A 27,136-nucleotide genomic window follows, 5' to 3' on the forward strand; every position below is an offset into this window, starting at 1 on the left:
AACAAATTTGTAGTTGTATTATGGTATCATGCTGTCGTCATCATCTGTAGACACTTCTATTTCTTCTCAATAACTGGAGAATAAGTGTATAGATCTTTATTAGTGGTTTATTGGTTTATAAAAATTACCATTGAACGTTAAAATTTCCAACAGATACCGTAACAACCTTATGAAAGTCACAATTTCAGAAATCTGCATTTAATGCTCGTTCAAAAACTCTAAAATTTAAAAAAATTAAACAAAGATCCAAATTATTCCTAGTAATTAACTAGAAATATTGTGAGCAAGCTCACAAAGAATATCCCCCCGAATTCAAATGCAATCGAATGTGTGACAAGTACTTTACTCTCTCCCTTTGTAGTTCCTGACAGTAACAATATTCCTTCATGCACATCTACATATAATGAATGCCAATGCTATGTTCGAATAAAAATTACTCAACATCCCTTGAATGGTTAAGGCAGGGTTTTAACATGTCTCACTAACCACTTCTAACGTTTCTGTTACTTTACATATTAAAAAAGGAATTTTTACAATTTCACTGTGAAATCCCTGGACAAATGACATTTTAAATTGCATACCATTGTGAAGCTTGGAAAGTAAGGCTTAAAAAATCAGGGAGTGAAGAGGAATGTTCAACCAAGTAACTTTGGTGAGAAAATTCAAATTGATAAAAAGTGTGTACTGGTAGTTTTTGCAAAATCTTATGTTCATAAGCTGAAATTGATTTTATTTGAGTATAGTAACTATACTATAGTGTAGGATAAATACCCAATAAAAATAGTTTTTGAAGGCTGAGGCAAATGAACTTTTGGACAGGTTTTCAGCACTTTCAGGGGCCACAACTCCAACAATAAGCTACTGATTTTCTAAAATTTGTACCATTGATGGATCTTGTCTTTATATAGATAATATTGATTGCATTGTGCAGTTAGGTGTTTTAATTTTCAAAACAATAACCAAAAGCTGCCAAAAAAAGGCAAATTCAGCTTAAAAAGGAAATGAAATTTGCAAGGGAGATAGATGTCTTCGAGCTAAAGAGCCTACGATGTCTCAGATTTCTTTTATCTATTATGGTTTTTGAGATATAAACAAAATATACAGTGATACCTGAATGTTCTATTTATAGTAACAACGGCCACATTTTATTGTGAGGGACCAGACCAAATTTTGGGAGTAGATATGCCAACCATAATTGTCACCATGTTTCATCAAATTCTGTTATTTGGACTCAGAGGAATAGATTTTAAAGAAAAGTTAACGATGAATGACAAACAATGCAGACAACAATGACGATTATGGATGCCAAAAAAAGTGATGACAAAACCTCACATGGCCCTTTAGACCATGTGATCTTAAAAAGCTAGTACAAGTAAAAAATCGTAGGAAGCAACTTATGGCCAAGAATAATGCTTAAAAACAATATTTGTATAATCCATTGTTTAAGTTTATTTAAAAAAAAAAAACTTGATGTAAAAACAGTACTCCATATAAATACAGAAAAATCATTGAGCAACAAATAAGTAACAATTAAGGAGGTAGACCTGGGGTAAGGGGCACAACTCTTACAAATCAGTGGGATGTTTGTATTCAGCATTTTACATCAATCTCATGTAAGCATCAAAGTAACTTGGACTGATTTCATTCTGTTTCAAAGGAAAGCTTGAAAGGCTTTGGTGAAATTGAATATGATACAAACATATCTTTGATTCCAAGAGTTATGTACCTTACCCTAGGACTACCTCTTTAAATAAAAAAATATATAAATCTGATATATATAAAAAAAACTGTAAAGGACGGAATGAAAATATCATAAGTAAATTAATAGATACCCTATACAGTAAGAACAATTACATTAGCAATATTTAACATTTTCAGAACAGTTACAGACCAAATGTCAAGGCTTAGTGTGTCATTCAGTCATTGCACTTTTGAGATGAAGGTTACACAGTTTGTACATGAAATTGTTATTTTGCAAGAGTTATTGCTCTTGATTTAGCTGTTTTAAAAAGGAGATGAATGCAATGTTTTCTCCAAAACACAGATCTATATTTAGAAAGGACTATAGTTACTAAGAAAAATGGTGTATGTAGATCGAAAAAGCATCCATTATATAGAGGGTTTTCTGCACCATGAACTCCTCTACCATTTGTTGTGCCTGAATTTGAAATGGATTGGTACAAAAATTGCATTCCAGCTAAAAATCATGCAAGGTGTGATACATGGTTGAAATGCCTACATATTTTTATTTTTTTTTTATTTTGTTTTTTATATTTTGTTTAAAATGTTATAGTAAACAGTTATGAACATGTGGATTTTCATATAACTCTTGATCTTTGGAGATATAAATTATATTGAATGTATTGTAGTATTCAAAATTAAGGGAGATAATTCTGAAATGACACTGAAATACAATAGAAACTATTGAATTTTCAATGTGACTTATCTCTTAAGACTGGACGGACTGGAATGAATAATTATACATTTCATCGTATAGACCAGTAAAGCAACTTGATTACAAAAATAAAAATGTGTAGCCTTTTTTGGGTGTATCACATATTGCATAATTTGCATGATTCTTACAAAGAATGCTACTTGAATACACTGTTCAATAGCAACATTTAGATACATTGTTTAATAGCAACAACAATAAGTTAGTGTAAACATATCAATTTTCACGGTGTACTAATTTTCGTTATTTCACGGTGGACAGAAAACCTTGAAAAATTGTACCCGTAAAATTGATTTTAACACTTATAAAAACCCTAATACTTTTTTTTAAACCATGAAAATTGATGCCCATGAATATGGTCACTTGACAGAATCTGTGAAAATTAATATGGTTACAGTATAAAATATTGCTGTGGAATGAAAGTGAGTGTTTGGGCAACAGAACATTTGGCATTGAACTAAAGATCAGGGTCACTGAGGTCTTCAAGGTCAATCTCTGGTTCTTCAGGATCACTATCTGGGTCATCAGATTCCTCGGCCATGTCTTCCTCTGTTTCAATCTCTAACTGGAGATTAAAATCTGAAATATAATGAACAAGTTTAAACAAAATGAAATTTCAAAGTAAGAAAGAGAATATAATGATAAATGACAGAAAATGGACTGAAAATGAGATCAAGTATTTCTAAAATTTAAAGCTTCAGAAATGACATTTCAAGGCCAACAGCAAAGCACTACCTCTTTTGAATGATTTATCTAAATATAGTATAGATATTACAGCGAGTAATATAGATAATTTCATGGAACCGAATTAGTCTTTCCTTTAATAAAATGACAATTACCTGATGAACTTCCTAAGGTAGTCAACTGAACCATTGAAAAAGATATTTAAACTTTCTATCAAACTTAGAATCTAAAAAACTTACAAAATGACAGAAAGTTCAAATCTCCTTGATGTTTGTCCAGATAACTACCTAAGACATTTCATCAGGTAGCAGTCATTCAATCAAGAGAAGAAAACTCTATTCCATGAAGTTAACCATACTATTCACTGTAACTTAGCTGAACTTAATTGTAGCATTCATAAAGAAAAAAAAAACATACTTTTTCCTTGTATTTTTGGATAATCTTTCAATGGCTTCTTAGGTTCTTGTCCATGCAAGTGCCAGTGTACTATATTAACAGGATTATCAGTTGATGTGATGAAAGTTTCGTTGTCAGAACACAGCCGAAGCTTCCCAACCTTAAAAAAATATTTGAGTGCAATCTATCAATTAAAAATCAATTAATTGATTTTATATCAAGTTTTGCAATGATATTGAATACACTATGCAGCCTACAGTGATTAACTAAACAAAAATGTTCCTTTCTTAGTATTCTTTTCAAGTAAACAAAATAATTAAGTAACTGCAGTAACCACTTATAGAGCTCACATACTATCATATAGCGGGAAATTTTTGCAGGGTACTAATATTGGCGTATTTTAGCAGTCAGTCTAAAAACTGCCAAAATAAATTATGCGAAATAATTTGTGCTAAGGTTCTTGGAGCACAACTGAGCACCTGCAAAAATTAGAATCACCAACATTTTTTACATACTTTTTGGCCTCAAAATTACCAAATTTTGCAACAGCCAAAATAACCTGTAATTCGGTAAAACGTAGTAGTGTTTGAAGGCAAAAAACATACAGTAACATCGCAAACAATCCAAAGTTATCTATGCCCTAATTAACATACAAAAATGTCACAAATTTCACTCTAGGTTATTCCTGTCCTAAACTTACAGTTGTGTCAAACTTGAAGGAAGACAAGCATTTGAAGTTATTTCTGTCCCAAAGCTTGATTACTTCTTCATCCATGAATCCATAAGAGAGAAAATATGGCCCTGAGTGTGGTATTGTCAATGTGGCTTGTTGATTGTGTCCAGTTAGTCTGTGCATAATACTTCCTATAAAAATCAACAATTTTTTATCATTAAATGAGAATTGTTCAAAATTTCACTGGAAAGCTTAGTATAATTTGCCATACAAAAGTCTTATGCTGAAAGACTTATATTTCTTTGATATGCACTAAAAATATATGCACAAGAAGCCTAAGAAAATCCTGTGTGATGTTTGGTATTTTATTTACTTTTTTGTGAAATCCAGTCTATTTTAAGGTTGTAAATGTTCATTAAATAGAAGTAAATTTTCAGTAAAGGTTGAAAAGAAAACAAATGATACTGGAAAATAATTCTGAATCTATAAATAATACTGTAATCAATGAAAAACACTACTGAGAAAGTACTTAAATTCGTGGATAAGAGAAGATATGCAAGTTCGTGAATTCTTGAATTCTTGGTTTTGAGGTTTTCCGTGTACACATCAATAAGATTCTCCCTTTTGTTGGGAACCAAATTTCATTGTTTGGCCTATCCACAAAAACCATGAAAATTGGTACCCCATGAACAATAGTACTTTCACAGTATATCTAAACCAAACAAATTATTCAGATTTGGAATAGTTTAAACAGGTTTCACCACACCTCCCCCACTCCAAACTCTGATAATAAATCCATCAGGGTCCACTATACCTTTTCCCTCCCCCACTCTAAACTCTGATAATAAAATCATCCGGTTCCACTATACCTTTTCCCTTCTCCTCTCCAAACTCTGATAATAAAATCATCAGGTTCCACTATACCTTTCCCTCCCCCACTCCAAACTGATAATAAATCCATCAAGTTTCATTTTACCTTTTTCAGACTGTGGTTAAGTTGAGGTAGGTTTCACTTTACCGTTTTCAGACTGTGGTTAAGTTAAGGTAGGTTTCACTTTACCGTTTTCAGACTGTGGTTAAGTTAAGGTAGGTTTCACTTTACCGTTTTCAGACTGTGGTTAAGTTAAGATAAGTTTCACTTTACAAACCTTTTTCTCCACTCCAAACTCTGATAATAAAATCATCATGTGTTGTAACAATACTGTCATCATCTAAGAAATAGACCTCATCAAGAGTAACTGTTAATGGACTATCCATCTTTTTATATTTCATGTAGTATTCTGAATCAATTAACTGAAAGGTTTTCTTGCCTGAAATTATGTAGAAACAAGAATTTATATCAAAGATGTAAAAAATAACATTGTAGTGCTCATAAAAGGTAAAAAAAAAAAAATTACAATACTGTGAAAATACTATTGTTCATGGGGTACCAATTTTCAGGGTTTCATGGGTAGGCCAAACCATGAAATTTGGTTCCATACAAAAAGGAGAATCCCTATGATTTGTATAATGAAAACAGCAAAACCAGGAAGTCAAGGATCCACAAACTTGTGTTTCTTCCCTAATCTACAAAAATTGGTATCTACGAATTTAAGTATTTTCACAGTAAATCATATTACTACTAGTTACTAATGAGTACTCAAGCAGTAAGATAAAAACTCAAAACTGCATTTAAACAAGATGTTACATTCTACAAGGTGCTAAAAAAAACCACCACTGAACCATTTCTATCACATGTATTGGTTGTTGGTGAACAGGAAAAAAATAATATATAATGGATAGAAAAGGGAAACACAGTACAAGACGTCATGCAAAAGCAATATACCAAATATCTGAGTACTGTGGAAGTACTTTAATTTGTGGATACCAATTTTCATGGATTAGGGAAGAAACTCGAGTTCTTGGAGTCTTGAATTCATGGTTTTTTAGGTTTTCGGTATACACATCCATGGAAATCTCTTTTTCTTTGGGAAACAAATTTTGTGGTTTGGCCTACCCACGAAACCCATGAAATTTTGTACCCCACGAACAATAGTACTTTCAAAGTATTTCCTCTGATAAAGCCTAGAAATCTGTTACAGAAAAGTGTAATATACAGACAGACTGACGGACGTACAAGGTGCAATATAGCCCCACTCTAATAAGTGGAGGTATAAAAAGTAACCTTGAAATTTCCTATCAGTAAAAAGACATGTCCTTTGGTGCAATATAGCCCAACTCTAGTGAGTGGAAGTATATAAAGTAACCTTGAAATTTCCTAAAAGTAAAAAGACATTTCTCTTGGTGCAATACAGCCCAACTCTAATGAGTGGAAGTATATAACCTTGAAATTTCCTTAAAGTGAAAATACATATCCTTTTTCTCCATATATGACACATAGCCTAATGACAAAGAACTATGCCCTTGATCAAATTACAAAAAAAGTTATTCCCATAAATAAGAGTATCAAGTTGATCTTGAGTTCAAGGTCATAATTATGACAGTCATCATCTTACACGACACACCATAACTTGCCAAGCATCAAAAGCATAAAAAAAAGCCCTAGTTGAAAAGCCATCATACTTATGGCAAATGCAAACTTGAGCATATATTTGATCTTAAGGCTAAAGGTCTAGGTCAGTTGAAGGTCAAAATGTAGCATAACACACAAAATATCAAAGGCTTAGGTAGAAATTTTGACACAGCCAATCTTTTGTATGAGAAGAACAAGGGTGATGTGAAAAAGAAAAAAAAAGCACATTAAAATAATTTAAATGTTATTGATCATGCTAGAAAAGATGATATTACACAGTTTGAAAAAAATCTTTTCTTTATTCATCCAAAACAGCTAATCGAATTGGGCATGTGTAAACACATCGGAAATATCAACATGGGGGGTTGGTTTGTTTACAAGATACTGTCCTTGAACCCATCTGCGCAATGATTTGACGGATCGATGACCGTTGACTGATTGATCACTGACGGATTGAAGATTGATGACCAGTGATCTCTCTGATTGCAGTTTTGTTATGTAAAATGACATAAGATCCGTTTTAAATAAAAGAAATGTAAAATAAAAGTATATATTGATGTTTAAATTTATTACATTATGTAAATATTTGTGTAAAATTGACAAAGAAAACAACAAAAACCATAAAATACAATGACCGCTCTGTGGTCACGTGATGCGATCGGTTTGACGGATTGACAACTGACCGGAAACTGATCGGTAATCGATGACCGATTGCAATTTTTGTTGCACAGATCGATTCAGGTACTGTAAAAACATTTTAACTAAAAGAACTTATGCTTTATGGATATAAGGGCTTCAAAGTTTATACTACAAGGTATTTGTTTGTCCAATATCTTTTATTGATACATCTTAGATAAGTGCTATATTACACTCATACCCTTAGATGTGTGAACACCCTGGACGGCTCCATATCTACCTTTTTCAAAGAGAAGATATAATTACTTCCCTTTGCTTCATGCACATTATGTGTGATGCCCAACCTTTTTAAAAGCTTCAACAAAATCCATATTTCATAATTTAGAAAGATTTGCTATTACATGGCGATTCCTATGTACCCACACAAACAAAGTTCTTATGATGTATAATGACCATGATAATATTACAAGACGTTACTTCAATCAAAACTTACCAGCTATGACATCCCATACAAATCCTGATGGTTCTTTCTCCCACTCTTCTGATGCATCAAATTTACATGCTGACAATACAACAGATTTACCACTGGGACTTACTGCAGCAACACTAGAAATCACCTCCATTTTCAGATCTTTTGCTGTCACAATTGTAGTTTTTTTATTAGATACATCAAATATAACGAAAACTTCATCTTCAATTTCGAGAGATTTCTCTGCTTTTGCTACTATGGTAGTACCAGTTTTGTTTGTCTGAAAAATAAAATAAAATGTGTACTTTGTCAATCTTGCTATTTATTATAAAAATGTTTTTAATGTTATCTTTTTTTTATTATTGGTAAAAGTTTTGTTTTTTTAAATTATTGCAACGTGGATTATCAGTCCATTAGTTAAATTTTGATCACCCCAAAAAATTTTTTTTTAGATTTTTTAATATCCATTTGTTCCACCAAATTTTATGGCAAAAAAGATTTTTATTTCCACAGTTATGCCTTGTTGGAAAACAAAGTAGTACTATTTTAGGCATTGCCTATGAAGGACAGAGCTGTTTGTCCTTAAATAATGACTTTTGTATGGATATTGTCTCGAACAACAGAAATATGGGAGACTTTCTATGACATTCCCCTCTCTGTATTTAAAGATCAAATAAACGCTTCTTAAATACAAATATCATATCTGAAATATGTCAGATCCGACAGAACAATATCGAGCCATTCATATTTCAAAACATATATATAATGTTGCAGATATTCTGTCCTTATAAACAAAACCTCTTATCAATCTTATTAAAATTATCCATTGTTCCATTCAGTCATAGCATCCAAATACAATGAACAGAAAAACTCCTTTCTACTTTCTGTAAATTCAGATGACCTTTTCAGAATCCTCCGGTTTTTCCCTTTGTATAATGCTTCCAAAATCATGAAAGACGAAATCTGATTGGCTGACAAGAAAGGTCTTCAGAACAGACAGTAGAATAAATGTAGTTAGATCCTACATGCAGTGACTGAATGGAACAATGGGTAAGTCTAATTTTAATTAGATTGAATTCTTATAAGGTCATAAAAAAAAAAACAAAAAATATAATAAAAGCTTACAAAGAGGTCGTTGATTCTAAGATTCTCAGGTGACTTGTGGATTTGAGTAACTTTTCCCGTATCTGTACTATAAACTTTTATGTTTTGTCTGCCTCTTGATACACACATGAAATCTATAAAATATCAAACTTCAGTATGACCTAATGTGTCCATCGCACCTGCATAAAGTACTAAAAAGAAACATGATGAACAGAAAAACTAAAAATAAATTAACTCCCCTTCTTCCTATTTTAAAGGGCTTTAGTGATTTCTAATTATTCATAATTTAAGTAGAAATTTTCTCAAAAAGAAACTAAGTAGAAGAACTTCACTAATAAGTTCCATGTTGCCATTCCAACAAAAGATGATGTTACTGGTATTTCAGGACAAGCATGAAGATGCATATGTTGTCATGCTAAGTTCTATAAACCAGAAAATTTTAAAGGCAGGTCATATAACGCTACTTTCGTTGTAAGACCCATAATGTGAAAATTAAAATGTCATGAATATTTTCATTGAGGGACATTATAATATGATATGGGGAACAATTACGAATTCAAAACTGTGAAAACATATTGATTGCAGAAACCCTGAAATACAGACAGGACGAAAATTTCCAGGTTCACAGTATATCCCACACTTGTACAGGAAGTTGATATTGGACATAAACCAAAATAGCTTACAATGTATGTCACATTTAGAATCAATCTATAATGGGGGCTGAGATAAATGCAACAAAATTTGAACAGACAGACGGATGGACAATATGATTCCAATATACCACCCACTCATTCAGTGCAGGTATAATAAATTGTTATTTCATGAGTGGACAACTGACCTTTGCCATCATTAGCCATTTGGTATTTTTTACATCTATCACAGACTCTGCCTTGGAAAACAGTTTTAATGCTCATTGTTTGTAGATCTATTGTTTTTGGCTTTAAACTCATCGGTAAAACTAGTATAGTAGAATCATTGATGACTTCTAGGATGTGTGATCCTTCATCCTGAAATATATCATTTAAATAAATTTAGACTGAAGACAGCATAACAAGGGTATATCTAGAGACTTCAAAAAGGGGGAGGTCCTAGATAAAATTCCCGAAAAGATGAGTGGGGGTCCAGGTCGTAATTTTATTTGCTCATTTTTTGCCAAAATTTTGCATTTAGCATCATATTAACAAAAGGGTGGTTCCAACTCTTAAAACCAAAACTTCCCACCTAGATACACAACTAACAACTATGAGTTTGATTTAATGCTATATTACTAAGTTTGAATTTGCTTTTACTAATAAATAACTTAGATTTTGCCAACTGCAAATAGGTCTAGTCATGTGACTCCGCGGTTTCCTGAGAATGGGTACTCATCTAATAGCATAAAGGTTTGTCATTAACATAGCATTGAGTTTAATATTAGATGCAAAATATCTTTTTGTATATAAAAACTGATAAAAAATGACAAATATCTAGTTCTACAAGAAAAAAAATTAAGAAAAGCATAAAACCAAAGATTTTGCATTGTGATGCAGCATTTTGAGATCCCGGAAATAAACAATAAAATCTTCAGATCAGTTTTCGAATTTCAATAAGTTCTACATCAGAAATTTCGGAAGGTAAACTGAAGCTAGAAGGAGACTTACAAAACATATTATGTTGCAAATTAAACAATACATGTATTATGTTGTTTTTTTTTTTGTTGATTTTTGTGTCTTGAATATCACACTAGTCATGACTTTCTTGAATAAAAATAAAACAGTAAAATGTTTCTATTTTTTTCTTTTATGATTTGCTTATTTTTTTTCTTAATCCCAGGCTTTATAAGCAAATTTACAAAAAATCTGAACCACTTCAATATCTTCATTTCCTTTCTTCAATCTTCAACTGATCAAATACAATTATTCTGTAGTTGATTCACAAAAATTTGTAAAAGTAAAATCAGCCCTAACAAATGATGTCATAACAGAAAACAGCATTACATGTATGATGTCATATTTTTAGGCTATCGGTATGATTTGAGATTTTGATGTATTTCAATGAACCCACTGCTGACGCTTCTGTATATTTTTGCCAATATCTCACAACAACTTTTACACTGGCAAATTTTTTTTTGTGAAATCGACCACTGGCCTCTAACCTTAGAAAAAGTTTGACCTACCAATTCTGTAGATTGAACAATGGCCTTCTCTAGTAGGTCATACACATACAGGTAATAATCCTCAGTTTGTGTAGAATCAGGGTTGCCGAGTATTACTACGTATCTACTGTCAGGCAGTGGTTTGAAATCTCTGTAAATAGTTGTTATCGTGTATAGTAGTAATCGTAAATAGTAGTTATTGTAAATAGTAGTTATTGTAAATCGACATATTTTTGCTAATTTTGTGAAAAAATCATGAAAATGAATCACCAAAAATATGTCTCATTATTATGGAATGTTGAACAATATGTAAGTCGAAAAAATAAATACAGCAAAACCTGCCTAAATGGAACCCCGAATAATCCAAAAACCTGTTTAACCAGACATTTATAGTCCCTTGATATCATTTTAAACATATTCTGAACTTTGGTAAACCAAACACTTGTCTGAACCAGACAAATTTTACAATCCAAAAAGGTTTGGTTAAACAGGTTTCACTGTAGCAGAATTGAATTGAAATCCTGAAACATGAAAAAAAAAGTTAGTTTACGACATCATGAGACTGAATCATTTATTTTTCCTGATTAAATAAGATGTAAAAGGCTTAACAATGGTTTAATGCTCACTTGCTTATGAAAATATAGACAAATATTGAACTACCGGGTATCTAAACATAAAAAAAAAAAAAAAAAATCAGAGCCTATTACAATTTTGTCTACAAATATTAAAGTTCAATTTTGAATAAATGATATTGATTTAATCAGCATAAATGTCTAACTCATAAACAGTGAAACTGTCTATACTAAACCATTAATAATCCAAAAACTCTGTCCAAACAAGACATTTTTAAATGTCCATTTATATCAGTCTTAAATATTTTTTTAACCTCAGTTAACCCAATTCCAAAAGTGGCTTGGTTAAGACAGGTATAAGTTCTATAGAGTTGACTTTTCATGATGGTCTATTTTTACATGAGTAAGTCTCAGTAATTTACACCCACATCTGATTTGGGTCTTTGAAATAACCATAGATAAACCACATATGACACTAAATTTGAAAGTCTTACACAATGCGATGATTTCTAAGAACTTTATTCCAGTCTTTCTCTCTACAAGAATCTACCATGTCCCAAACCCTGATGATAGGATCAGTTGTGATTGTAACAGCCCTCTCGTTAGAGTATATTAATATATCCTTGATTGAGTCTGGATGGCTACCAAACTTTTTTGTCTCCTTTTCTTCCTTCAAGTCTATCATAACCATTTCTTTGTAGCATGGAAAATACAGATATCTACCATCTTTTGTCAAATGGAAGTTACTGATTTCTTCGTAGGGATCACCTAGTAAATACAAAACAGATATACATGCTGGACCTGTGTCACCATCATATATTTATCAGCACAGAAATATTCTCAATACATATGTTAACAGTAAGTGAGATAAAAAAAAGTTTAGGTTACAAATTACCTCAAGTATGTACTAATGATTGCAAATGGCTATGTTTGATAAGTGAGATAAATACATAATACTAATAACTTCACAATAAAGTGTATGTGGATGCAAAGAAAAGCAGCAAGCAAGATATTCTGAGCTGACCTCCTAATCTCATATCGATTTAAGAAAGTGAGAAAAACTTTTATGAAAAATGCAAAATAAGGAAATCTCTGGCATCCTTGAGTATGATTTCAATGTTCTCTTACTCCATAGAGTCTAATTGGAGAACTTCAAATTTTATCTTTTGGTATCTGAGATTTCTCCACCTTGCACGCTCATCAGGTTAGACTCTTATTATCTCCCTTACGAGAAAGTGGCATAAATATACAAATAGTCTTACTTCTAGTCTGAATTGTCTTTATAATCTTCAAAGTCTTTATCTCATGAAGTCTAATCACAGGTTCTTCGTAGGAAGCACAGATGACAGACTTCTCACTAGGTGTTATAGCTATGGCATCCACTGTGTTGACATTTAAACCCTCCACTTTACTTCTTGACATACTACCAGATGATATGTTGATCACAAAGAACTCATTCTCTGATGGGTGTGTAATGGCCACATAGTTAGCTGTAGCTAAAACAAAAACAAGGAGATTTATTGACTGGTATTGAATCTCTGTCTAGCACTTTTCAGTCAGTTTTTTTAAAGTTCATGAAGGTCATGTGAAGTAATTATGATGATGCAGTATCATCTTTAGTGGAAGTTGGATTATCTCCTTTTTGTAATTGTCAAACAAGTAGTTACATTCCAACATTCCTATAAAATTTAATCATAATCATTTGATCAGTTCAGGAAGAATAGTACTAAACAAGAAATGTGGGTAGATGACCGGATAGGCAGACAGAATGACAGATTTCTATATCCCCCCTAAAACTGTGTTAGCAGGGTATAAGACCCCCATACACAATTTTCTTGTTTAATTCATATTAGAGGTTGGGATGTGTGACCACAAAATTTACACTTATATGAAATGCTGATCCAACAAATCAAGAAACTAACATCTCATGAAAATTTCCACATTTGTAGTGTTACTTGCTTTCAATATGCTTACCAGAAACCAAAGATCTAATGTCAAATAGATTAGTATTTTCTGTATCAAATGAAATCTTTTCTTTCAACTTTCCATCAATGACATTGTAGAAAATACAATCCCTAACTACAAATGTTCCAAACAATGACTTGTGGGGTCCACAAAGACATGTTTGGCACATGTCTGTAATCGGAACAGTCTGTCGAGTATTATCGCTGATATTGATAATGACCATCTCTTCTCTATAATGGATCACAATTCTTTTATCATTATCAGCAAAACACACTTTTTCTGGATCTTTAGGAAGATTGTCATAATCCTTCAATACTTTGCCTTTGGACAGTGACCAAGTTCTAATGGTGTCATCGCCAAATTGTCCACCTGTAAAGAAACAAAATGTTTTACAGCACTTCTGTACCCCTTTTATAGCAAATTGAACATGAGTGGTACCAATTTCAATACAAATCTATGTAGGATACTGAATGCTTTAAATAGCTCGCCATGTACAGATCTTACCTACATTATGCTAATGTGCATTTCTTCATTAACCTTTGAGCTACTGGTATTTTAAAACTTTCAGTAGCCTACCTGTATTGAAATGGATATCAATTATTTACAAATTGATGAAAATTCCTATCTATGTCAATTTGATTGGAACTTTCAATGCAAATTTGTACTGAAATTATATAAAATCATAATTTTTAATGTTTTGTTTCTCAAGAAATTAAACTGAAAGATGTTACATTAAAGAAAACTTTTACTTCTCAATACAGTTTCAATAAATCCACATTAAAATAAGCTGCATAATGTTTTTTCTTATATTTTATCAAAGCAATAACACACAAACTTTAGTAGCATGAAGTTTGAAGAAGTCACAAATTTGTTGGCATATACTCCAACTTTCTATTGCTTATTTGAAGCAGTGTCTTAATCAAGTGAAAACATGAAGTTGCAAACAAGGTTGAGCAAGGTATACCCCCACTCATACATAAATTTGATACCTAACAGCAACCAAACAGTAAGTACCATTCTGTGTAAAAACCAGGCAATGGGTGGCACATAATTTGGTTTTTTATACCTCAGATACATTCAATACATCAAGAAAAAACTGAAAAGCTATCTAAATTTATCCTCAAGCATCTATGACATAGACATTTTTTTACTGCTACAACAGGGAGAAAGTGCGGGAAACTTTTCCCACCATTTTTCCATGGTGTATTTCAACTAAATTAGACCTATCAATATCTGAAAAAGGCAGACTTTATAAACACTTTCATGGTTTGTTGAGGTCATGAGGTATAAATACTTAGATAATACCATAAAACCTCAGCATTTTTTTTATGTGCCATACCTTATACACATTTTTACTGATTCTTAAACAGAGAAGTACTTTTCCAAAAAAAAAAACAAAACATATACCCTTCTGCATACAGCCATGTGCACAATTTTAAAACAACCAATCTATCAGGAATCGAGATAATGGTGACAAAATACAGACAGACTGAAAGACAGACAGACGGAAAAAGTGATTCCAATATGCCACTACTCTCCGAGTGGTATATACATGTAACATTATAACATAGTAAGTGTTATGAGACTGATAATTTTACATAAAGCCTTACAGGTAACAGCAGTTTTTCCATCATCAGTTACATCTAACCATTTAATAGATGAAGTATGTCCTGTCATTGTGTACAGTAATTCACCTCCTGGTTTGAGTAAAACTTCATCAGTACTGGCCAGGTATGGATAAGAACTCTTTCTGCACTGCTGGATAAAACCACTAGCAACCTTGTAAACACAATACAAATTTAGTGACTTGGATGGAGTGAACAGTACCTAATGAAATCTCTGGATTTATTGATGCATTTTCTGATAGATTTATTTTAACTGGTGCAGTGTTTTTGACTTGTAATGTGAAAATTGGAAAATACCCTATTTTTTTCAGTAACTTGAAGACAAAAAATCGGAATTTTTAAAAAAATTAAAAGCTTACCACTATGGATATGTATACTTTCCTCTTGTTGGTGCAAGTATTTATGATTTACCATGCATATAAACTAATGATGGACAGATGGATGGACAAACAGGGGTTACCATAATTCCAAAATCTCCCACCCTGGAACTTATAGTTGTTGAGGCATAAAAAAAAATCAATGAAGTTTTATGCATATTCCTAAAGTTTTTGTATGAAGTGTGTGCTGTAGACTATACATCATTGATAAAGAAAAAAGGAAAGATGGAGTGAAGAGGAATCACCTGAGGTGTAAGCTGATAGGTCACAGAGTTATATCCTTTGATATTTTATCAGATATGAGAGGTGCCAGATGAAATGATCATGTGACAAAGTATCTTACCTTCTCATGTGACAATCTATCAATCATGTGAGGTGCCAGTTGATATGGATCATGTGACAAAGCATACTCTGATAACTGGAAAGCATTGGTTATCAACACTAGCTCATCATCTTTACCAAAGGTATTTCTAGCAAGATTTAGGTCTCTGAACACTTTCCTGCAAGGTATTTTGAATGAGACCAATCATATTTATCTTACAAAGTGGGAAATTTTCACTCAGTGCTAATGTTGGCTTATTTTAGCGGTCTGTCTAAAAGCGCCAAAATAAATTCTGCAAAATATTTACTCTGAGCTTACATACAAATGTACTTAGAGCACAACTTAGCATCTGCCAAAATTAGAAACACCAAAATTTTTGGCATACTTTTTTGCCTCAAAATCACCAAATTTTTACCCTGACAAAATAACCCACTGTACTGTATCAGCCACCTAAGATGATCTACATGTAGTTTAATCCATACTTTAATAATAACTCATTTTGTAATTGCAAAAAAAGCTACATGTCTTCTCATCACTTGTATTTTTTGATAAACTGTCTAGTTTTGTTCAATTTAAGACAAACGGTTCTTTTGACTAATGATTATGTTCCCAAGGAGCAGACAAGATTTTTTGTATAAAAGTGCAGGCAATTCAACTTTAGACACCTTGCTGCTGCAAGTAAAAGTTGGCCTCAACACAAACATCGACCTTCACAAAAATAAGGGAGACAATTTACAAATGCACCTCAACAATTTTAAAAATAATGATTAATATTTATATATAGCAAAGAACAAAAATGAAACAAAACAATAGCAAATTGTGAAATTTTGAAAAGGGGAGGACACACTCAAGTTTTTTTTACATGCAATAAATGAACTTTTCAAGCATAAAGCTCACCCACCTTTGACCTGCTTATATAAAACCCACAAATTGAAGACTTCCAACATACCTATATGACAAAGCTACCAGTTTAGTTTGTAGGAAAGTGAAGTTACACAGACATTGTGACTTGACTTTATCCAGCTGACCTGACATTATCAAGTGGTATGGTAGATGTCCGAGTTTTCTGTAGTTGTAAGAGTCCTTAAATTTCAAGGGCTGTGCAGCCACAAGGCGATCTTCAAGTCCCTTGGTTTTGTTCTTAGTATTTACAAATGGCTTCTTGTTACCTAAAAAATGAGATTTCAAAACTTTTTCTTAATTTTCATGTTCCCTGCAGCTTTCAAAAAAGGTAGGGTAAGCCTGAGATAAAAATGGAACTCTAGCATTTTAGAGGTAAATTTAAAGGTACATAATGTGATCATTAACATACATTTAGAGAAAATTTACAGAAATGGACAGGGCACTTGTTCCATCCCAAAATTTTTATAGGAAGCACTAGATTTTCTAAAGTAACATTTTATGGTGTATCATTTGACTTCAGTAATCACGAAATGCACTATCTTATATTCAAATTTAAAGTTTGCATTTTTGTTATATTGAAAGACCAAAAAATTGTTTAAAATACTTAAAATATTTCTTAAAAATCTACTTTAAAAAAAGAGTGAACATTAAACAAACCATTTGACCAAGTTCCAGCAAAAAAATCAGCTAGAGCCGCATGGAGAAAGGACAGTTTATCTTTGGTACAGTATCTGTCTTGGGCAGCCTCGATAAACTGTCTGTGGTACCAATAAATGACTCTCACTCCATCTGCTCCTCTATCAACTAAAATATACAGAGATCATATGTAGGAGATGGTACATGTATTACCATGCCTGATCAGAGGCCTCTAAAACTAATATGTCAGTTCCTTTGTCCACAAAAAAATCTAATAACTATATTGAGAGAACTTTCAAAGTGCAGTGAAGCCTGTCTTTGGTCCAATGGGAGAAAAATCCAACCAATAGAGGACAAGTGGTCTTTGTCTATAGATTGATAGAATCCACTATAAAGGGATATTTAATTCACTGTCTCTTAAGACATGTTATTGTGGGAATCAGATAGTTGCTAAAACAGGTTTGACTGCAATCTCTGTATGCTGTCAAAGTTATGTAAACAAGAGGCTCCAAGGATCCAGAATAGTGCACATACTTAAAATATAGAAAAAAAACTCACCAGCTCACCAGATATTGGAAATGAAATGACATTTCAAAGATACTAACAAATACAATTTTACCCTGCTGAGACTTTTGTTAGCCATGTACAAAATTAAACACCATGACTTGAAAGTTGTTAGGCGTGTAAAAAATTAATCACTATGGCTTGAAAGTTTATATCTCTTTTATTTTGTTAAAAAGAAGAAAAAACAGCAGAAATAGTATAATTTACATGTCAAGGGCAGTAACTTTTATAAAGAGTCATTGTGAAAAATTACCTAATAACACTTTTGGAGGTCTGGTCATAAAGAACATTCACCAATTAAAAGTTTCTTTCTATATATTGCGGTTATTTCATTTGAGATCAAGGTAAAAATGGTCGAAATTTGTATTTCAAGGTCAATAATTCCTATACAATATAAAATTCAGCCAAAGTAAAAAATTTGTAGAGCTAATCTAGCAAAAGCAGGATGTCTTTATTAATTTTCGTTATTTCTCATGTTTTTCTTTAATACAACACAAAAAAGTGACTAATATCTACATTATAAAACCTATTGGTTTGATTAGATTAACTGACAATTTTTAAGCAAATACTCTTAAAAAAATTGAAATTAATCTGTCCAGTGGTTTCATGGAAGATTTTTTTTTTAATGTCACAGACAAAGAGACTGAGTGATTACAATAGCTTACTTATCTGTTCCTCTGTATACACAGCCAAATGTGCCACAAATGAGAATTATATAGTAATCATATGATATGAGTGTCATATGATAATCATATGTTTCAGTTATCATATGATTATCACATGATTATCACATGATAATCATATGTTTTTCACAAACGTATGATTATTATATGTTTTCAAGCCAAAATTAAGATATGATATTCCTATGACTATCATTTGTAAATCATCATCTGACTGTCATATGACTATCATATGAATCGAGAACCATATGATACATTCAGTCGGGTGTATAATGAAAAAAATTGTAATTCTCCTCTGTGGCCAGTCGTCTACCCTTAAATGTATAGCACAGCTATTACCTACCTAAATACTGTTGGAGATCTGTCTTGAGTCTAACAAATAAAAGAGGTGGAAGACGTCTGATTGGTGGAGTCCAAAACTGGTACATGTCATTCAGGACATCATCATCACATGACAAAACATCCTCTAATTCAGACTCAGATAATCCATTTATTGCTGTTTAAGAATCAAAGCATATTTGTGAAACTTTGCACGTAGATACATGTGATAACCAGAAACTGGGCATTTTAATAGTCATCTGTTTAAAAATACTGGTACTGAATGCATTGCCTGTCCAAATTTTAGTTGAAATGGAAAGTAAAGAAACTGATTTAGTGGTAAAGAAGGTGTCAATTTGAGGACACTAAAATTAGTAACAATACAAAGAAGTGTTGACTTATGTTTAACCATACTGAATTAAGCGAAGTGACCTTTTAATTTTTTTTTTCTGGATAAAACTAATGCTTGTATCAGACAAATAAAATGTACAAGCTGTTTCTAAAATTGAACTACAAGCACTGCAAGGAGGCTTCGATTCCCAATTCTTACCAGCAGTTAAATATCCCAATGTTCTGCTTACAAATAAATTGCCATATCTGATCTCTAATCTCTGAAACAGATGAACTATACTGGCCCTGACAGTTTTCTGTAGCACGGTCTGATCTGGAGGTGTAAATGACTTCCACTGACAAGCCTCATCAAGACTGAGTTTGAGATATAATGCTAGTGGACACTTGTTGAAAGCTTTGACTACTATGTTGTTCTGGGCTGCTGTTAGAGTTCTGTGCTGTGACTGCAACCAGCTGCGTATGATAGACTTACCATCATTGATGGACATATCTGGGATAGGTACAAAGTTTTCTGCTGGCAGAAGGGACTGAAAAGATAAGTAGCTAATTTCACTGGTGTTATTTTTATATTTTTACCTTTATTTGAACAAGAATTTGTGTAATCATACTGTTATACCAAAAATTTTACCAACAACAGGTATGGCAACACTAATAATTAAGTACCAATTCATATAAAATGAAGACACTGCCAATGGTAAAGTGTTTGATGGTGAAGAAAAACACACTGAACAAATGATTCTTTTTCAATCTACATATGCTGTATTTTTACATAACAACAATCATTTCTGTATTCATGTTTGCATTTTTGAGATAACCATACATTTATCTCACACTACAATCAACCAAATCAAACAAAATCAAGAACAATAACTCTTACAAAGTGCAAATTTCATATACAATCTATACAATTTTCACTTCAAAAGTGAAACATGCATAAATCACCTCCTGCCTGCTACTTAAATAAATGATACTTTGTAGCATATCAAAATATCAACAATCAGTTCACTTAAAATTTGTAAATCTACAAAAGGATAGAAACAACATGAAGTTGCATGGGTTGTCATGCTAGGTAAACCCCCACTCATACAGGACGTTGATATCATAGAGCAACCAAAATCACACACAATGTATGTCATATCTAATAGTACATAAAGTCACACACCAAATTTGAAATAAATCCATCCATTGGGAGCCAAGATTGTTGCAACCGCATTGGAAGGGACAGATAGACAAGGTGATTCCAATATATATCCAAATCAACGAGTGGGGGTATAATAATATGAAAGAGTTCATGAAGCTTACTGCCCCAAAAGTTGGTTATATCTCATGTCAAAAATTGAAAATTATCGTTTATTTAATTATTCTCATGAATGAAAACTATCTTTAATATAATTCTATCCATGAAAGGTTCCAACTTTACCAACAAAAATTTACAGCACTGATGCCAGTACACAGGTGAGTAAGCCTGAATGCTGGGATGCCAAACAGCAGAAACATAAAAAACACATCATCAATGATTTACCATTAGTTTGGGGAAGGCTTCATACTGCCTATCTTCCAATGTTGACACAATGATTTTAACATTGGCGGAAAAATCAAAAGGCAGCCATGCTAGACTCCTCCCACCGTTGGAAGCATCCAGTTGGTCCAAGGAGTCCAGGAATATAACCAATGGAACAGTTGTCAGGGGTAGAGAGAAACAGGATCTCAGTTCATCTTTAAGTTCATCCAAGTTCTAAAATGACAAAAAAATTCTCCAATGGTAAAAAAATCAAAACAAAATATGGCAAACTGACTAGGTCCATGAGTGAAAATGATTTATTGTATTGTAGAAATTTTATGTTTTTTTACAAAAAAATGGGTATTTTTAAACTAGGTTATCTACAGCATGCTTATTTTTTTAGACAATGCCATCCATTGAGATCATTCATTCATTCATTCATTCATATCTTCATTTCCTCATTAATAAGATATCCATTGTATTTATACATTACAACAACTCATCGAGATTATAAATATATCAAGGAATATTTATGGAAAGATGTATGTATATATTCACATACATAAGGGCAGTAAATATATCATACATATGAAAAAATGCATTTACAACATGAGAACAGTTGTTCGGCCTTTTGTATACACTATGGTCATTCATATGTACGCGTTGGCGACATATCACTAATCACTACATAGGTATCTAATTGAACAGTAGCACTCTTCAACACATTTGACAATGCATGAGTGGCCGAGATTAAGGAACTGTTGTAATCGTCTTCAAAAGTGAATGGGATTAATAGCATTTGGTGCCATAAAACTTGAAAAAGTATTTTATATTCATATCCATCAAGTTCACAATAATGTTAAAAACTATTGTTCCAAATGACCTAAGTTCATCAATCAGTTCAAGACTATTATCTGAATATAATAGCATTAAAACCTATGATTTTTCAACACTGTATATTTCTATTCCCCATACTCAGTTAAAATCCCAACTTAAAAACATTATACATCGTTGTTTTTCCAAAAAAGATGGTACTAGATACAAATATATAGTTCTTGGTAGAGATTCTTCATACTTTGTAAGAAATAATTCCAAATCATCTTCCAAATATACAGAGGAAGATGTTTACAAAATGCTGGAATTTTTAATCGACAACATATTTGTCCAGTGTGGTGGACGTGTTTTTCAACAAACGGTCGGCATTCCAATGGGAACAAATTGTGCCCCTTTACTAGCTAACCTATTCCTTCACTCTTATGAGGCTGACTTTATAGCTGATCTGATCAGAAAGAAAGAATATTGTTTAGCTAGATCCTTCAATCTCAGTTTCCGCTATTTAGATGACGTGTTATCTTTAAACAATCCTAATTTCGGGGATTTGATACATCGCATCTACCCAAAAGAACTTGAGATAAAGGATACTACAGACACTGTGAAGTCAGCCTCATATCTTGACCTACACTTAGAAATCAATGGTAAAGGAAAACTATTGACCAAACTTTACGACAAACGTGATGACTTTTCATTCACAATTGTCAACTTTCCTTTCATCTGTGGCAACATCCCTTCGGCTCCTGCGTATGGAGTGTTCATACCACAACTCATACCTTATGCCAGAGCTTGCCGAAACTATGCAGACTTTTTGTATTGCACTAGAACTCTAACAAATAGGCTTCTGGAACAGGGTTATGCTGCTACAAGATTGAAGTCATCACTACAGAAGTTTTATGGTCGTCATCATGAACTCGTGGATCGTTATGATGTATCCATCAGCACCATGAAAACTGATTTATTCAACGGGTCATAGTTTTCCTTTCCTCGTTTGTCTACCCCGGACTTGACTTTTTATGAGCAACTCGGCGGGTGTTTCTAGAAAAGCAGAGGACGCTTACCCTACCAATGCACCTGGTACATGCTCCCAGTTTTTAGTGGAGTCTGAGCTGCTCATTTACTTTTGTTACTTTGTATGTATGATTTTAGTTACTTTATGTTCTTTGTTGTGTATGTCTGTTTTCCATGTCTGGTCTTTGTCCCTGGATTACATTCTTTTGATTACCGCTATAACCTTGGTTCCCTTGATTACTCTTTCATATGTGCATGTACAACATGCATGTAAGTCTGTATCAACAAACTGTTGGTTACAAATAACACACACTTGTGTCAATGTACAAGGTCTTTGGAATGAACTAAATATATCAAACTTCCAAGGTCCTTCAGCAAAAATGACTTAATTGTGTTGTAAAATTATTACACAAATTGGAAAAAAAATTGTATTTTTAAACTACGTTCTCTTCAGTATACTAATTTTTTTTTTAGACAATGCTATCCATAGAAATAAAAATTTACTCCTCTGCAGACATTTTCACCAAATGACAAAAAAAAATTATTCATAAGTAATAACAATACAATGCTATCCTGTATTGTGATGTCATAATTTGGGATCAACACTTCTCTTACTAGTTTTTTTTGGTGAAAATGACACCAGGACCAGGAGTCACAAAACTATAATAAGATGCTTTGCAGGATGCAGCTTGATATAACCACAGAGGTCCAACCCTGAACAACTTGGGCAAATATGGACTCATCATTCACTCTTTTTAATTTTGATTGTTTTGAAGACAATTTGACACAGGATAAGAATTCGACCAGAATGAAAGCGACCTCTTTTTTACCCCTAGTTCCTAAGTGCTTCAAGTCACAACCTCAGAAATCAATCTCAGCCTTCCTTTGAGGGTATGTCAATTTGTGGTAGAATTTCACAGAGATCCATTCATTTACCCAAGCTATCATCCAGAAATCAGAAAAAAATGTTTGCTTCTGGCCCCTTTGTGGCCCCTTATTCTTAACTGGCTCAAGTCACAACTCCAAAAAATCAACACCTGCCTCCTTTTGAGGTATGGCACTGGGAAGTACAATTTAAAAGACATCCATTCACTTTTACTCAAATTATTGTCTGGGCATTAGGAAAATGTTTATTTTCTTGCCCATTCAGAGATCTTAATTCATAACTACTTCCAGTCATAACCCCAAAACTAATCCAAGCTTTTCTTAGATGGTATGGCATCTTGTGGTACAATTTATTTAAAGATCCAATTATTTGTGGTCAAGTTATTGTCTGGACACCATAAAAATGCTTATTTCTGGCTCCTTTTTGACCCCTTTATCCTGATCAGATCAAGCCTTAACCTCAAAAATCAATTCCAGTCTGGCCATTGTGGTTTAGAATAGTGTGAAGCAATATCATAGACATCCAAATGCCTTTACTGGAGTTATGTAGTTAAATTCTTTGAAATGCTTGTATTCCTTTTTGGCCCATAATTCCAAAACTGAATGTGAGTGTGGTTTGGAATCTTAATACAAAGTTTTATAAAGCTCCATACAATTGTAAGACTGCAGTTTTGTAAATGTATAAAAAATTCTAAAGTCTGAGAATATTCTCATGGTTTTGGACTTATGTTGATGTCACCATAGAAGTTAAGAATATTCTTATACTTAGTTTTTTTTTATAAAGTTTTGTGATACCTGGTATGGTTTATCTGATTTGTGCTAACTTACACATAATCAATGCAATGGATAAAAAAAGCTGTTATTCAAATGGAATGCTTTTATAATTTTTTTTAGATCTATGACAAAGCTCTCAATTACAATTTGCATACTATGCATATACAATGAAACTTGTCTAAAATGAACCTGGGATAAACCAGAAACCTGTATAAACCAGAGATCTTCTGTCTCTTCAGAACCCAAACTAAATTCCATCAATTTAACTATGTTTTTTTAACTGTATAAACCATATACCTGCCTTAAGGAGGTTGACCTAGGGTAAGGGACATAACTTATTCAAATCATTGGAATGTTTGTATTCGGCATTTTACATCAATCTCATGTAAGCATTAAAGTAACTTGGACTGATTTCATTCTATTTCAAAGGAAGGCTTGAAAGCTGGGAAAGCTTTGGTGAAATTGAATATGATTTAAACATATCACTGATTTCAAGAGTTATGTCCCCTACCCTACGTCTACCTACTTAACGGAACAAATCCGTCAAGTTTGGTTTAGGCAGGTTTCATTGTAATATCATCAATAATCAATAATAAAAAATAATTAATTTTTTTTTCAAAAGAAATTTCAATATTCACATCATATAAAAATTCATCATTAGAGTTAGTACATGAATTCTGTGATTTAAATTCATCATAAAAAAATGACTGCATGAGTTAAATATAAAAGTGATTCTCATCAAAATGTTAGTATGTTTTTCATGCCATGAAACAAATGACTTCCTCATACAGCATTCTGTGGAAGTACTATTGATACTTATTGTGTGGTTGTCATGGTTTCATCAAAACACAATAAACGATCTAATTTTCATGGTTGCCAATTTTTGCAGATTTGGTCAACTAAACATATTTGCAAGTAAAGCAAGTATCAATTTTCAAAGTTTTAAAAAAAGGTTAATCAATTTTATGATTCAAATTTCTCACGGTTATCTGTCCACTGTGAAAATAGCAAGAATTATTACGATTAAAGTTATCAAAGTTAAAGACTTAGTGGGCCCATTGAAATCAATGAGTTCAAAACACAACATACAGGAAAAATTTTGACAAAAAAAAAAATAAATAAAATTCATACCTTTGAATAAAAGTACCTCCACAGGAATTACTGTACCTTAAATTTCAATGAAGACATCTAGTGAGAAAGGAATGTTAAAAGAAAAACTCAAGAAGTTTTTTAAAAATAAAGGGCAAAACTTGGTTTAAAACATCTATAAAAGTATAAATCTACTATACTTTACCAACTCCTGAATTAACTCCTTCAAAAGTTTCAAGTTTATTAATAGCATCCTTGATAAAAATTACACAGAAGGTGATTCAAGCATGTCAGAAAACAACCATATCCAAGATTTAGAATTGTACAATATAACCTTATTGTTGATCTAATTAATAATCAAATGAAACATTTCATTTATTCCACTTTTATTTCTCATTTAGAAACAGTCACAGATGACATAACTTGTCTCAGTTTTTCATTCAATTATTGCACTTTTGAGATAAAAATTATATAGACTGTTCATGAAATTGGCAATTTTGCAAGAGTTATCATTCTTCATTTGGTTGTGTTAAGTGAGATATGCATGTATGGTTTTCTCAAAAATACAGATCTACCAGGTAAATACAGAAAAGACTATTGAAACATGAAGACAAAGAATATGTAACCCCAAAAAGTTTGTTTGGTGGGTTTTTCACAATATGTGTCACCATCGCCATTCAAAATGTCAGAATTTTACATAGATTGGTACATAAATAAGGTTATGAAAACTTTCAAGATTTAGAATTGTATATTGTTTTCATACAATATCACCTTAGCATTGATTTATTTCATAATCAAATGAAACATTTAATATTTTTCATCCACTGAAAGTCACTTTTATGTAAATATACGCAAACAGAAGTTTTTAAAAATCAAATTAAGAGAGATAACTCCTAGCCATATTGATACAAATCATATGCACATGTATCATTGGCTACTGGCTTAACTTAAAACTCAGAGTAAGCATTTTTCTTTTAAAAGTAAACTAGATACACATCAATTAGGAAGACCATAAACAACTTAGTATTTCAGTACTTTTAAGCTCAATCTCATCAGATGAGCACTAAAGAAAACATCAGGTTCAGCCAAATTTGAAAGTCATCCAAATTTTGACAGGGGAGTTTCAGCAAAATTTTGTTGCATGGCAGCAGTAAAACCAATTTAAAAAAATTCAAACTTGTTCTAAAGCACTTTGAAGTATTTTTTTCTAGGAACTCTGTCAATTCAAATCATGTTTAACAAAATACAACTCTCTGAAATAAAAAAAGTAAATAAAAACCATAAAGTCATAATTTGACATCTGCAACAACTCAAGAAGTGCTGTTCCTATGAGAAATTATGCTTGACCTTAATACCAGAAATAATTGATTGGCCCATACAAGCTGTTAAATGATTAGCAGCCTAGAATAACTAAATGCATATCCCTCACCTCTGAAATGGATTTATCAAGTCCATATATCTGCCTTATTTGTAATATTAAACTTTTTAGTAAAGGTCCAACTGTGGAGCTGTCAGGAGTAGTCCCCAAAAATCTGTAAAAACATAAAAAAAAGAATCTTATCATGGCCGGATTGAGACAGTTCTATTTTATAATAATGCTTGTTACACTTAATAAGAAATTGGAAAGTTTGAAAAACCAAAACAACTCAATGTAAAGTATTTTTGAAAAATA

The 27,136-nt window shown here is 32.3% G+C and overlaps 1 protein-coding gene across 3 annotated transcripts in view; it reads right to left on the reverse strand.

Annotated features, from left to right (window-relative positions):
* Positions 1 to 28: 28 nt before the first annotated feature.
* The window catches only part of LOC148626137 (NACHT domain- and WD repeat-containing protein 1-like), a 45,293-nt gene continuing 18,185 nt past the window's right edge, over positions 29 to 27,136 (reverse strand). For 2 of the 3 annotated variants that reach the window (XM_088569854.1, XM_088569853.1), the window contains 20 exons: positions 26,894 to 26,996; positions 25,670 to 25,687; positions 20,896 to 21,108; positions 19,573 to 19,900; positions 19,048 to 19,200; positions 17,482 to 17,628; positions 16,871 to 17,090; positions 15,943 to 16,099; positions 15,208 to 15,376; positions 13,607 to 13,966; positions 12,895 to 13,128; positions 12,127 to 12,400; positions 11,082 to 11,211; positions 9,765 to 9,933; positions 8,948 to 9,060; positions 7,847 to 8,102; positions 5,354 to 5,515; positions 4,233 to 4,396; positions 3,554 to 3,692; positions 29 to 3,031 (listed from right to left, as the gene is read on the reverse strand). In XM_088569854.1, the coding sequence (XP_088425980.1) occupies positions 2,910 to 3,031; positions 3,554 to 3,692; positions 4,233 to 4,396; positions 5,354 to 5,515; positions 7,847 to 8,102; positions 8,948 to 9,060; positions 9,765 to 9,933; positions 11,082 to 11,211; positions 12,127 to 12,400; positions 12,895 to 13,128; positions 13,607 to 13,966; positions 15,208 to 15,376; positions 15,943 to 16,099; positions 16,871 to 17,090; positions 17,482 to 17,628; positions 19,048 to 19,200; positions 19,573 to 19,900; positions 20,896 to 21,108; positions 25,670 to 25,687; positions 26,894 to 26,996 (3,631 nt within the window). In that variant the 3' untranslated portion in view covers positions 29 to 2,909. The remainder of the gene's footprint in view (positions 3,032 to 3,553; positions 3,693 to 4,232; positions 4,397 to 5,353; positions 5,516 to 7,846; positions 8,103 to 8,947; positions 9,061 to 9,764; positions 9,934 to 11,081; positions 11,212 to 12,126; positions 12,401 to 12,894; positions 13,129 to 13,606; positions 13,967 to 15,207; positions 15,377 to 15,942; positions 16,100 to 16,870; positions 17,091 to 17,481; positions 17,629 to 19,047; positions 19,201 to 19,572; positions 19,901 to 20,895; positions 21,109 to 25,669; positions 25,688 to 26,893; positions 26,997 to 27,136) is intronic. The other variant, XM_088569855.1, reaches the window with a different exon arrangement.

This window comes from Perna viridis, chromosome 2 (genome assembly GCF_037379345.1).
Source record: "Perna viridis isolate PV_CMFRI_1.1 ecotype Kerala chromosome 2, ASM3737934v1, whole genome shotgun sequence".
Taxonomy (NCBI): Eukaryota; Metazoa; Mollusca; class Bivalvia; order Mytilida; family Mytilidae; genus Perna; species Perna viridis.